The 15,271-nt window shown below is 36.4% G+C and overlaps 1 protein-coding gene across 1 annotated transcript in view; it reads right to left on the reverse strand.

The window, feature by feature from the left end:
* LOC137634632 (uncharacterized) overlaps positions 1-15,271 on the reverse strand; it is a 43,003-nt gene that overhangs the window by 7,045 nt on the left and 20,687 nt on the right. Inside the window, exon 3 of the mRNA XM_068367099.1 lies at positions 13,045-13,183. Coding sequence (XP_068223200.1) covers positions 13,045-13,183 — 139 coding nt within the window. The remainder of the gene's footprint in view (positions 1-13,044; positions 13,184-15,271) is intronic.

Raw genomic sequence — 15,271 nt, forward strand, 5'->3', positions numbered from 1 at the left:
AAATGTCTACCTTAACTACTTTTTTTAAAGCAAGCAGCCCGGAGACTGGCGATGATACACTCTTTTAATCATAAAGAATCACTTCTCATAAAAGCAAATTGAAGAAATGTCTCCCTTAACTACTTTTTTTAAAGCAAGCAGCCCGGAGACTGGCGATGATACACCCTTTTAATGATAAAGAATCACTTCTCATAAAAGCAAATTGAAGAAATGTCTCCCTTAACTACTTTTTTTAAAGCAAGCAGCCCGGAGACGGGCGATGATACACCCTTTTAATGATAAAGAATCACTTCTCATAAAAGCAAATTGAAGAAATGTCTCCCTTAACTACTTTTTTTAAAGCAAGCAGCCCGGAGACTGGCGATGATACACCCTTTTAATGATAAAGAATCACTTCTCATAAAAGCAAATTGAAGAAATGTCTCCCTTAACTACTTTTTTTAAAGCAAGCAGCCCGGAGACTGGCGATGATACACCCTTTTAATGATAAAGAATCACTTCTCATAAAAGCAAATTGAAGAAATGTCTCCCTTAACTACTTTTTTTAAAGCAAGCAGCCCGGAGACTGGCGATGATACACCCTTTTAATGATAAAGAATCACTTCTCATAAAAGCAAATTGAAGAAATGTCTCCCTTAACTACTTTTTTTAAAGCAAGCAGCCCGGAGACTGGCGATGATACACCCTTTTAATGATAAAGAATCACTTCTCATAAAAGCAAATTGAAGAAATGTCTCCCTTAACTACTTTTTTTAAAGCAAGCAGCCCGGAGACTGGCGATGATACACCCTTTTAATGATAAAGAATCACTTCTCATAAAAGCAAATTGAAGAAATGTCTCCCTTAACTACTTTTTTTAAAGCAAGCAGCATGGAGACTGGCGATGATACACCCTTTTAATGATAAAGAATCACTTCTCATAAAAGCAAATTGAAGAAATGTCTCCCTTAACTACTTTTTTTAAAGCAAGCAGCCCGGAGACTGGCGATGATACACCCTTTTAATGATAAAGAATCACTTCTCATAAAAGCAAATTGAAGAAATGTCTACCTTAACTACTTTTTTTAAAGCAAGCAGCCCGGAGACTGGCGATGATACACCCTTTTAATGATAAAGAATCACTTCTCATAAAAGCAAATTGAAGAAATGTCTACCTTAACTACTTTTTTTAAAGCAAGCAGCCCGGAGACTGGCGATGATACACCCTTTTAATGATAAAGAATCACTTCTCATAAAAGCAAATTGAAGAAATGTCTACCTTAACTACTTTTTTTAAAGCAAGCAGCCCGGAGACTGGCGATGATACACCCTTTTAATGATAAAGAATCACTTCTCATAAAAGCAAATTGAAGAAATGTCTCCCTTAACTACTTTTTTTAAAGCAAGCAGCCCGGAGACTGGCGATGATACACCCTTTTAATGATAAAGAATCACTTCTCATAAAAGCAAATTGAAGAAATGTCTCCCTTAACTACTTTTTTTAAAGCAAGCAGCCCGGAGACTGGCGATGATACACCCTTTTAATGATAAAGAATCACTTCTCATAAAAGCAAATTGAAGAAATGTCTCCCTTAACTACTTTTTTTAAAGCAAGCAGCCCGGACACTGGCGATGATACACCCTTTTAATGATAAAGAATCACTTCTCATAAAAGCAAATTGAAGAAATGTCTCCCTTAACTACTTTTTTTAAAGCAAGCAGCCCGGAGACTGGCGATGATACACCCTTTTAATGATAAAGAATCACTTCTCATAAAAGCAAATTGAAGAAATGTCTCCCTTAACTACTTTTTTTAAAGCAAGCAGCCCGGAGACTGGCGATGATACACCCTTTTAATGATAAAGAATCACTTCTCATAAAAGCAAATTGAAGAAATGTCTCCCTTAACTACTTTTTTTAAAGCAAGCAGCATGGAGACTGGCGATGATACACCCTTTTAATGATAAAGAATCTCTTCTCATAAAAGCAAATTGAAGAAATGTCTAACTTAACTACTTTTTTTAAAGCAAGCAGCATGGAGACTGGCGATGATACACCATTTTAATGATAAAGAATCTCTTCTCATAAAAGCAAATTGAAGAAATGTCTCCCTTAACTACTTTTTTTAAAGCAAGCAGCCCGGAGACTGGCGATGATACACCCTTTTAATGATAAAGAATCACTTCTCATAAAAGCAAATTGAAGAAATGTCTCCCTTAACTACTTTTTTTAAAGCAAGCAGCCCGGAGACTGGCGATGATACACCCTTTTAATGATAAAGAATCACTTCTCATAAAAGCAAATTGAAGAAATGTCTACCTTAACTACTTTTTTTTAAGCAAGCAGCCCGGAGACTGGCGATGATACACCCTTTTAATGATAAAGAATCACTTCTCATAAAAGCAAATTGAAGAAATGTCTCCCTTAACTACTTTTTTTAAAGCAAGCAGCCCGGAGACTGGCGATGATACACCCTTTTAATGATAAAGAATCACTTCTCATAAAAGCAAATTGAAGAAATGTCTCCCTTAACTACTTTTTTTAAAGCAAGCAGCCCGGAGACTGGCGATGATACACCCTTTTAATGATAAAGAATCACTTCTCATAAAAGCAAATTGAAGAAATGTCTCCCTTAACTACTTTTTTTAAAGCAAGCAGCCCGGAGACTGGCGATGATACACCCTTTTAATGATAAAGAATCACTTCTCATAAAAGCAAATTGAAGAAATGTCTCCCTTAACTACTTTTTTTAAAGCAAGCAGCCCGGAGACTGGCGATGATACACCCTTTTAATGATAAAGAATCACTTCTCATAAAAGCAAATTGAAGAAATGTCTCCCTTAACTACTTTTTTTAAAGCAAGCAGCCCGGAGACTGGCGATGATACACCCTTTTAATGATAAAGAATCACTTCTCATAAAAGCAAATTGAAGAAATGTCTCCCTTAACTACTTTTTTTAAAGCAAGCAGCCCGGAGACTGGCGATGATACACCCTTTTAATGATAAAGAATCACTTCTCATAAAAGCAAATTGAAGAAATGTCTCCCTTAACTACTTTTTTTAAAGCAAGCAGCATGGAGACTGGCGATGATACACCCTTTTAATGATAAAGAATCACTTCTCATAAAAGCAAATTGAAGAAATGTCTCCCTTAACTACTTTTTTTAAAGCAAGCAGCCCGGAGACTGGCGATGATACACCCTTTTAATGATAAAGAATCACTTCTCATAAAAGCAAATTGAAGAAATGTCTCCCTTAACTACTTTTTTTAAAGCAAGCAGCCCGGAGACTGGCGATGATACACCCTTTTAATGATAAAGAATCACTTCTCATAAAAGCAAATTGAAGAAATGTCTCCCTTAACTACTTTTTTTAAAGCAAGCAGCATGGAGACTGGCGATGATACACCCTTTTAATGATAAAGAATCACTTCTCATAAAAGCAAATTGAAGAAATGTCTACCTTAACTACTTTTTTTAAAGCAAGCAGCCCGGAGACTGGCGATGATACACCCTTTTAATGATAAAGAATCACTTCTCATAAAAGCAAATTGAAGAAATGTCTACCTTAACTACTTTTTTTAAAGCAAGCAGCCCGGAGACTGGCGATGATACACCCTTTTAATGATAAAGAATCACTTCTCATAAAAGCAAATTGAAGAAATGTCTACCTTAACTACTTTTTTTAAAGCAAGCAGCCCGGAGACTGGCGATGATACACCCTTTTAATGATAAAGAATCACTTCTCATAAAAGCAAATTGAAGAAATGTCTACCTTAACTACTTTTTTTAAAGCAAGCAGCCCGGAGACTGGCGATGATACACCCTTTTAATGATAAAGAATCACTTCTCATAAAAGCAAATTGAAGAAATGTCTACCTTAACTACTTTTTTTAAAGCAAGCAGCCCGGAGACTGGCGATGATACACCCTTTTAATGATAAAGAATCACTTCTCATAAAAGCAAATTGAAGAAATGTCTACCTTAACTACTTTTTTTAAAGCAAGCAGCCCGGAGACTGGCGATGATACACCCTTTTAATGATAAAGAATCACTTCTCATAAAAGCAAATTGAAGAAATGTCTACCTTAACTACTTTTTTTAAAGCAAGCAGCCCGGAGACTGGCGATGATACACCCTTTTAATGATAAAGAATCACTTCTCATAAAAGCAAATTGAAGAAATGTCTACCTTAACTACTTTTTTTAAAGCAAGCAGCCCGGAGACTGGCGATGATACACCCTTTTAATGATAAAGAATCACTTCTCATAAAAGCAAATTGAAGAAATGTCTACCTTAACTACTTTTTTTAAAGCAAGCAGCCCGGAGACTGGCGATGATACACCCTTTTAATGATAAAGAATCACTTCTCATAAAAGCAAATTGAAGAAATGTCTACCTTAACTACTTTTTTTAAAGCAAGCAGCCCGGAGACTGGCGATGATACACCATTTTAATTATAAAGAATCCCTTATAATAAAAGCAAATAGAATTAACTATTCAAATAAAGTAACTTTGTTTTGTGTTAGTAAGATGTAACTACAAGATACAGTAAAGAAAGTCCTCGTCTAACATACTTAACAGATTCAAAGTTGCTTGCAAGTCGAAATTTGTTACATTTTGGCCTATAGTAGGCCTAACTTCAAATCTATGCCTATGATTTCCAGCTACAAGTCAATAAATGGTTGGGTTTCATATGAAATACATATCAGGTTATTACAAATGTTGATTTATTTACTGTATTAACCCTTTTACCCCCAGGCTATTTGGAAATTTCCAACCCTTAACCCCCAGGGGGTTATTTTTTTCCCAGCACATTTTGTAGTATATATTTTTTAAATTGCTCTAACAGCCTTAATTTTTGTCATAGAGAGATCAGGTTGGTCTCATTCTCTTGGAAAATGCCTGAATATTCTCAAAAAATTATCAAAAATATGAAAAAAAAAATTTTATAGCATTTTTTTGCAAGGACGTACCGGTACGTCCATGGGGGTAAAGGGATGGCTTTTGTGAAACATACCAGTACGTCCTTTTGGGGTAAAAGGGTTAATTGATATAATATTGTTTTATTACAGTTTTCTTTATCTTATCTTTGTTATTTTCAGTTGGGTTTGTTCATATCCTCAAATGATTTTAAGTTGATCTTCTGATATTCGATTTTCTTTTCATGATTCACAACATACAAGCCCTTATTCAAATGAACCTCAACCTGATGCATGGCAGAGTATTCCAAGTTGAAGTGAACAGTTAAGAGATGCAATATGCACTCGAATTTAAACCATCTTCAAACTGTCAGTCAAAACTAATGATTGAGGTAACACCACTGGAGGATACTGCACCTCTTATTCCTCTGGTCCCAAATTTTTCATAAATATTCAAAGTTGATCTTTGCCCGTCATGGGAGACATACTATGGAGATGGAGGTTCAGGGAAGAAGAAGAAGAGGGAGACCAAGAAAGAGATGGAGGGACTGTGTGAGAGGAGACTTACAGGAGAAGGGGATTGATGAGGCAGAAGCGCAGAATAGAAAAAGATGCAAACGGCTCATCCGCAACGGCGACCCCATATAAAAATGGGAACCAGCTGGGAAGAAGAAGATCTTTGCCCATCATCATTTAATCAAAAGAGAGCATAATAATTTCTGCAGTAATCTAGTTTGCATTAACCAAACATGAAACCATTTTAAAAGACTTTGATGCGTAAAGTCCAAACCATGGCACGTTTCAAAGGAAGAGTGGATATTCATATTCCGAGATGATTGGGAATTACTAAGCTTTAGAGTGTGGCCAAAGTAAGGGATGAATTCCAGATAAATTGGTTTTACAAACCAGTGCAACCTGGATAAACCAAGAGCCATGAGGTATTCTTTTCATCCACAATGATTGATATAACTTGATAATGATTCATTTTTATTCTCGGGCAAGAGTTAAGGAACTACAAACCATGGAACGACATAAAATTTAAAGGTACACTTAATGCAAAAAAGACATGGAGGAAATAAACAAAAACCACCAAGCATGATGGCTAAAAGCTTATTTTGAAGACTATATGTAAAACATTGAGAAAACCCAAAAAGAAGGATGCTTAACAGGTACCAATTAGTTCACTTCTGTTTAAAATATACGTAAGTAAATTGTATTTAGGAACTCACTTAGTCTTGTGATAACAGAGATTATGTGTAAATATCATTTAGGCTGGGAGGAACGTAGAGAGTAGAGGTCCCCTTTTTTGTTTTTGTTTCATTTGTTGATGTCGGCTACCCCCCAAAATTGGGGGAAGTGCCTTGGTATATATATGTATGTATCATTGATAATGTTTATATAGCAAGAATAATGATTACACCATAATAAAAATATGGCCATGTACTAGAACATTGCCCTAAGCCTTGAGAATCACTCCTGTGAAACAAAATAGGAGTAAAACTATCAAATGGACCACTTAGGTGGTTTCTAAGCACAAAAGCAGGTAGGAACATCTAAAACAACCAGCCTGCTATGAACTATTATTACATTGGGTATATAGAAGTTAGTTACCTGGAAGCACATTTACAGTGGGGTGGTGAGAGTTTGTGTATACAGTTCAGTACTGTAAACTGTAGTATCTATCATATTTGTTTAGCAATTTGTCTATTATATGCTTTATATTTTAGACTAAATTGAAGAATTATTTATATATCATACCTCATCATATAATCAATCTATCTGTTCACTTGAAATAAGTATAGTGTATATTCTACTGTACTTTCAGTTTATTTGCTGTGGCCGCGGGGGCATAAAAACAATTAAAATAGCGCCAACGTTATCCCCGCGTGTCGTAAGAGGCGACTAAAAGGGACGGGACGAGGGGGCTGGGAACCCCCTCTCCTGTATGAAAATCCTGTGAGACATCATCAAAGAGATGGAGCTAGGGGGAGAGTGACTGCTCCCCGCACTCTAGTAGAGGTCCCCTTTTTTGTTTTGTTTCATTGTTGATGTCGGCTATCCCCCAAAATTGGAGGAAGTGCCTTTGGTATATGTATGTATGTACATTCCTACAACACATTCAATCCTTTCAAGAATTAAAATGAGGCATTGTGACAGATGAGGATTATGTGCCCAAACCAGTGAGTCTCTTTTCTTGGAGAGACCAGGAGTATGTTGGGAGGAGGTTATTGGAGATGGATGTTCCAGGTAGGAGGAAGAGAAGGATATGACCAAGTAGAAGGTGGATGGAGAGTGTAGCAGCGGATATGGAGGAGAAAGATCTCACAGTGGGGGACTTCGGAGACAGAAGACATTGGAAATGGCTTTCAAGAAATAGCGACCCTGCATAGCAGGAAAAGCTTTAGTCGAAGAAGAAAAAGAAGAATTGTGACAGATGACGATGGAACAGTAAATAATCATATTTACTTCCATTACTGCAACATTCCATCATTGTCCTAATCATCATTTAGTGCCCCTCTTAGTTTCTCCAAATAAAAAGCCACTACCTGGTCTATCAAGTTCACATAAAAAACATTGCCTTTCAGAAAGACGGTGATACAATCAGAAGGTTCTGAATTCAGCAACTACAGGTAGTTCAGGGGTATCTATCAATACAGTTTGAACTAGAAAAACACTCTGAAAGTGCAGACCTCCGCCATGGAAGCTTATTTCTCGAAAACAGCTTGCCTTTCCCAGAATCAATTTAGACCATAGGCGTATTTGAAGCCTGTGAGACAACCATGTGCAAACTTGGGGTTAAGGTTAGGGTTAATTTGGTCGACCTTTTGCTCATCCTTGACCTTGACCTTTGACCTAGGACTTACAAAACTGAATCGCTTCCATGTTTCAACAAAACAATTAATCCCTGAAAGTTTCACCACTCTATGAGTAAAACTGTAGCCAGGAAGTTGTTCACAAACAAACGGAGGTGAAAACATAACCTCCCAACTTCGTTGGCAGAGGTAAATATGGCAAAAATCTAAGGAAAGATCTTCATTCACTATGCAATCAAAAATCCATCTTGAGAAGGGCTTTGTATGCAGCCATAAACAGCTTCCCAAGTTAGGCTACAGTAAACAAATTGTCTGTTATCAGAGTTGCAGTAGTGTATTAGATGATCTTCGAATACTGTATGTAAAACCTATAAAAGATGACCTTCAACCCAGTATGATTGCTTTATGTGCATCGTTGCGTCAAGAAAAAACAGCTCCTCCTCATTTTACAACTGCTTTTATAAACATTAGTTATTATTATTATTATCATTATTACTAGCCAAGCTACAACCCTAGTTGGAAAAGCAAGATGCTATAAGCCCAAGGTCTCCAATAGGGAAAAATAGCCCAGTGAGGAAAGGAAATAAGGAAATAAATAATTGATGAGAATAAATTAACAATAAATCATTCTAAAAACAGTAATAACGTCAAAACAGATACAGTGAACCCTCGCTACTTCGCGGTTCAACCATCGCGGATTCACCACTTCGCGGATTTTTTCCATAACCCATATATATACAGTAATATATATATATATATATATATATATATATATATATATATATATATATATATATATATGTATGCATGTATTTATGTATATATGAATGTATGTATATATGTAGGTATGTATATGTGTATACATATAAATATATATATATATACACACACACACACACACATATATATATATATATATATATATATATATATATATATATATATATATATATATATATATATATATATATATATATATATATATATATATCTAAAGTAGGAAGATGTGATGTAGTTCTAATGGAAAAGAATGGGAAATATGTCTGGGTAATAAGCAAAGCTCTACCTCCAGTTTGTTTTTTCATTATGATCAGAGATAAACGTAAACAAAACATTGGTTGCCATTTTTTATCGTGCTTTTTAGCGTGTTTAGGAAACGCATGATATAAAATTGCCTTTAATATTTGTGCCTGTTTTAGTTTAGGGTACTGTAGTACATGCATTAAGTGTTCTGTACATTAAAGGGTAGTTTGTTAACAGTACTACGTACAAGGGAAGGTTTTAAAAGTCTGAATATACATTTTGAATAAGTAGGTAAATATGGTGTCACTACTTCGCGGATTTTCACCTATCGCGGCCGCGTCTGGAACCTATCTACCGCGATAAACGAGGGTTCACTGTATGTCCTGTATAAACTATTAACAACGTCAAAAACAGATATGTCATATATAAACTATAGAAAGACTCATGTCAGCCTGGTCAACATAAAAACATTTGCTCCAGCTTTGAAATTTTGAAGTTCTACCGATTCAACTACCCGATTAGGAAGATCATTCCACAATTTGGTAACAGCTGGAACAAAACTTCTAGAATACTGTGTAGTATTGAGCCTCATGATGGAGAAGGCCTGGCTATTAGAATGAACTGCCTGCTTAATGAATGAGAGGCTTGAATAACTTGTCTTTAGACTAAAGGGGTCATTCCACTAATGATGATCATCACTTCCGTTACTCATTAGATAGAATACTTACTATTTTCTCTTATGTAATATCAAAGCCACGACCACCCAAAACAATATACCCAGCTACTGGCATTCTGTCGTTTCCTCCACCCTTCTTCATCAGGAGGCTGATGGCTAACGACAGAACCCAATACTCGGACACGAGTGGGCGCCGCCGCCGACGACAAATATCAACTCCAACCCGATCACAGAAAGCTTGAAATTACCTCACATAGGACCGCATCTTTCATGAATAGTCTATTCCTCAAACGAAAACAGTAGCCAAAAAATAAACTGACAGGTGATAGCCAAAAGACCAGTATCAGTGAGTCAACTGATGGGAAATAGATTATCCTCAGCCAGATTACTCCCAGTTATTGATAAACCCTAGTTCCCTGAAACATAATGGACACACTTTAAGTGATTGGGGTCTGTGTCTGCTCCCATCGCTAACTATTCTGTTACTGTTTTTAGAATGATATATTGTTAATTTATTCTCATCATTTATTCATTTCCTTATTTCCTTTCCTCACTGGGCTATTTTTCCCTGTTGGAGCCCTTGGGCTTATAGCATTTTGCTTTTCCAACTAGGGTTGTAGCTTGGCTAGTAATAATAATAATATTCATTCTGAATTAAGCAAATCAATTATGTGGCCTTCAACTTGAGATGATGTCAACAGTCTCTGATCTAAAAGATTTCATGTTTTCTCTCTCTCCATTTGCATCTAAATAAGCTTGAATACATTGAAGCTCATAACAGTATACAAATTTGTTTGTGAGAAACCAGTTTTTCCATGAATAAATTCTGTGCATTAGCTGCAGGACTGTAGTGATAAAGTCAACTGATAATTGGTTATGCTTAATCAACTGCTATGACATTCTTGTTAACCCTTTTACCCCCAATGGACGTACTGGTACGTTTCACAAAACTCATCCCTTTACCCCCATGGACGTACTGGTACGTCCTTACAAAAAAACTGCTATTTACATTTATTTTTGCATATTTTTGATACCTTTATGAGAAACTTCAGGCATTTTCCAAAAGAATGAGACCAACCTGACTTCTCTATGACAAAAATTAAGGCTGTTAGAACAATTTTAGAAAATATATATTGCAAAATGTGCTTGAGAAAAAAAAAAAAAAAAAAAAAAAAAAAAACGCCTGAGAGTTAAGGGTTGGGAAGTTCCCCCTGGGGGTAAAAGGGTTAAGGTGAAGTGCACCTATTTTGATCACTATACTCAACTGCCACTTGAAGATTTGATTTGAACATGTACATTCCCCAGATACTGTTTTGAAGCAAATGCATAGACCCCTTATAGAGCCAGGAGTTACATTTAGGGCATCCTGTTCTTTGGCTGCATGCTTAAGAAGGTAATGGCTTCGAAGGATTGTTTCTTATGAATGGTTGTTCATCTTAAATAATAACAATACTGTATTGATAATAATAATCATATAGGTATTTCCTACAGAAGCAACTGGACATTTCAACAAAGGGTACAAGTCACATTTAGTCTCATAATTCCAGTAAGATCCAAGGTACAATTCAAATGTGTCAGGACCTATTGATATCTATTGGGGAAATCAAAGCTGACCAAGGCATTAAAGAGGTATCTTTTGAGGAAACCAAAGCTGACCAAGACAGTAAAGAGGTATCTTTTGAGGAAACCAAAGCTGACCAAGACAGTAAAGAGGTATCTTTTGAGGAAACCAAAGCTGACCAAGACAGTAAAGAGGTATCTTTTGAGGAAACTAAAGCTATCAAGACAGTAAAGAGGTATCTTTTGAGGAAACCAAAGCTGACCAAGTCATTAAAGAGGTATCTTTTGAGGAAACCAAAGCTGACCAAGACAGTAAAGAGGAAGTCATTCTTATGAATACTGAATACATGATGCTCTAACATCAAGTCGTAGATCTGATATTGGAAAGTAAGCCAAGACCCTGTGGTAAACTCAAAATACTGCAGGAGAGTTAGAATAAATGTTAATAGTATTTGTAGGCCCACTTTGCTTGTGGTGCCCAGTAACCAAGCCAGTAACCCAGAAAATGCCACTCTTGCCTCATTCAATCATTTAACCCTTTTACCCACAAAGGACGTACTGGTACGTTTCACAAAAGCCATCCCTTTACCCCCATGGACATACCGGTACGTCCTTGTAAAATTTGATAATTTTTTGAGAAACTTCAGGCATTTTCCAAGAGAATGAGACCAACCTGACCTCTCTATGACAAAAATTAAGGCTGTTAGAGCAATTTGAAAAAAATATACTGCAAAATGTACTGGGAAAAAAATAACCCCCTGGGGGTTAAGGGTTGGAAATTTCCAAATAGCCTGGGGGTAAAAGGGTTAAAATTCCGTACTTCGTGTTGTGTTCTGATACCTTTGACTATTTACTACTAAGGATGAGTGTCTCCTGTAAAGCAGTCAATAATCAGATACATACTATAGTGACTATACTGTTAAAACAAGGAGGATTGCTTTAGGAAAATACAATCCCTCTGACTTTTATCATCATTCCTAAAGCAAATAGTAAGAAGAGCAACACGGTGACAATTCCTCAAAAATGTAAACAAAAGGAAGGATGACAAGTCAAATAAGCAAAAATAACATCAGTTACAAGGAATCTGCTTTGTATTGTACAGTAATACTAGAAGAATACAGTACGATACAGAGAATGGCCCAGTATTCACAAATGCATATCCAGAGATTTAGGAGGCTGTGGGGATAAGTTAGAAAAGAGAGCGCCCTCACCCTTACTCTGGAAAGTTAGTACAGAGGTAATCTTATATGCATATTTACATACTTTTATTCACTGACACTGATTTGGAGAACCGTCTCTCTTGGCAAGTTAGGGGTGCATTTTCTCCACCTTAGCTATGCCGCCAAGTTTCTCATTTTGTGGAGGATTAATTTTTGTTTTATTTTTATTAATTTTTTGTTTGCCAAATCGAGAGAGAGAGAGAGAGAGAGAGAGAGAGAGAGAGAGAGAGAGAGAGAGAGAGAGAGAGAGAGAGAGAGAGAGAGAGAGAGAGAGAGTGAGTTAGTGTATCGATTTTGTTGTGAGAAAGACTGTTGGTATAAATGGGATTGTTTGTTTATGTTTTTAGCTAGGTTACGACAGTGGTGAACGTCTTGGGTGAATGGATTTTTAGATTTGGCTATTAGGTTTTTTTTTATATTTAGTGTTAAGTTTTGATTAGTTTTAAGTGTTTATTTTGATTGTGGATGGTTTATGATTTATTTTTAGTTTAAGAAATATAGTTTTAAGGATATGTTTTGTTTTCGTTTCCCTTCAGTCTAAGAGTCCAGTTTATAATAACGTAAGGGGAAAGTTTGTATTGAAGAGGCAATTGTCTGTTAGAGTGATCAAAGGTGTGGGGGGTTGTTTTTTAAACATCCCGCCACAATTTCATGGGATACAGTACAAGGTAGACCTATTCATTTTGTCCCTCACCAGCATCTTGTCACAATTAGACAGACTACAGTACTTTTGTTAATTAGTATATATTACTGTAGTACATTTTTAAACATGTAAACAATGAAGGTCTATATTCATGTAAGATCAAGCTATGATTTATCAATAAGTACCGTATGAAGATAAGAAATGTTACCTATTGACTGTATGACATTCTTTCTCTGCTTCTCACTCAATCGTGGCAGTAAGTTGTTGTAGTCATCCAGAGTCTCTTTTACCTGAGCTTGAGTGTCTATAACGTCCTCCGAAAAGTAAACAGTTCCTAGTGATGACCTCTGTGGAAATCAGAAATTACTATACAGAATAGCACTTAGGCTAAATAAATATCGTAAATTTTAAAAGTAATCTTTAACTTTCCTAACTACACAAACCAGAGTCCTTTAATAGGAGCCTGATTTCAGCAAAGCTGAACTTTATTGTACCGATTTTGACAAGTTTTTCTATGTATTTGCTCTCCCTACTGATGACAAACATAGCACAGTTACTGGCAGAGTGTAGTACTGAGTAAAAGAAAAATAGAAAACCCAGACAAGCAACAGAAAAGCTCAACTTCAAGATAAATACTACATAGGCAGTGATCATCTTTAATGAAATAATAATAAAAAGCCTTTTCCTTCTCTCTTAATAGAGGCGGGTGCTGTGAATATGACAAACTCGTAGATAATTTGTACTTTTCCCTAACACAAACCTGGAGTCATCTATATATGGATATATCTTTCGGCAAAGCTGGATGGTAGTCAATTAGACTTTTTGGTGCGAGGTGGCAACCGTACCCAGAGCCTGTATGTATAGTCACGGAGTGATGAACTGGTCACTCTTTCTCTTTGGCTTCTAGAGGGCGGTTGTCTCAAACATAGGATTGAAATGGATTCTTTAATTTTGACTATACTGTATGGCCATCCACTGAGACTAGGGAGGCCAATGAACACCAAGGTGTGATTGGAGAAAACTGTAGATGCATAATGAAGAAAAGCTTGGTCAGAGAGATGAAAGTAAGGAAACAGGAACAGAGTTAGGGTTAAAGCCTAAAAATAAATGCAGCTATGGACCAAAGGGTGAAAGTTAAAAAAGAGGAACAGAGTTAAGGTTAAAGCCTAAAATAGATGCTGCTATGGACCAAAGGGTGAAAGTAACAAAAGAGGAACAGAGTTAAGGTTAAAGCCTAAAAATAGATGCAGCTATGGACCAAAGGATTAAAGTAACAAAACAGGAACAGAGTTAAGGTTAAAGCCTAAAAATAGATGCAGCTATGGACCAAAGGGTTAAAGTAACAAAACAGGAACAGAGTTAAGGTTAAAGCCTAAAAATAGGTGCAGCTATGGACCAAAGGGTTAAAGTAACAAAACAAGAAGAGAGTTAAGCTAAAAGCCTAAAAATAGATGCAGCTATGGACCAAAGGGTGAAAGTAACAAAACAGGAACAGAGTTAAGGTTAAAGCCTAAAAATAGATGCAGCTATGGACCAAAGGGTTAAAGTAACAAAACAGGAAGAGAGTTAAGGTTAAAGCCTAAAAATAGGTGCAGCTATGGACCAAATGTTAAAGTAACAAAACAGGAAGAGTGTTAAGGTAAAAGCCTAAAAACAGATGCAGCTATGGACCATAGGGTGAAAGTAACAAAACAGGAACAGGGTTAAGGTAAAAGCCTAAAAACAAATGCAGCTATGGACCAAAGGGTGAAAGTAACAAAAGAGGAACAGTGTTAAGGTAAAAGGCTAAAAACCAATGCAGCTATGGACCAAAGGGTGAAAGTAACAAAAGAGGAACAGGGTTAAGGTAAAAGGCTAAAAATAAATGCAGCTATGGACCAAAGGGTGAAAGTAACAAAAGAGGAACAGGGTTAAGGTAAAAGGCTAAAAATAAATGCAGCTATGGACCAAAGGGTGAAAGTAACAAAAGAGGAACAGGGTTAAGGTAAAAGGCTAAAAATAAATGCAGCTATGGACCAAAGGGTGAAAGTAACAAAAGAGGAACAGGGTTAAGGTAAAAGGCTAAAAATAAATGCAGCTATGGACCAAAGGGTGAAAGTAACAAAAGAGGAACAGGGTTTAGGTAAAAGGCTAAAAATAAATGCAGCTATGGACCAAAGGGTGAAAGTAACAAAAGAGGAACAGGGTTTAGGTAAAAGGCTAAAAATAAATGCAGCTATGGACCAAAGGGTGAAAGTAACAAAAGAGGAACAGGGTTAAGGTAAAAGGCTAAAAATAAATGCAGCTATGGACCAAAGGGTGAAAGTAACAAAAGAGGAACAGAGTTAAGGTGAAAGCCTAAAAATTAGATGCAGCTATGGACCAAAGGGTGAAAGTAACAAAAGAGGAACAGAGTTAAGGTAAAAGGCTAAAAATAAATGCAGCTATGGACCAAA

Source organism: Palaemon carinicauda, chromosome 45, assembly GCF_036898095.1.
Source record: "Palaemon carinicauda isolate YSFRI2023 chromosome 45, ASM3689809v2, whole genome shotgun sequence".
NCBI lineage: Eukaryota > Metazoa > Arthropoda > Malacostraca > Decapoda > Palaemonidae > Palaemon > Palaemon carinicauda.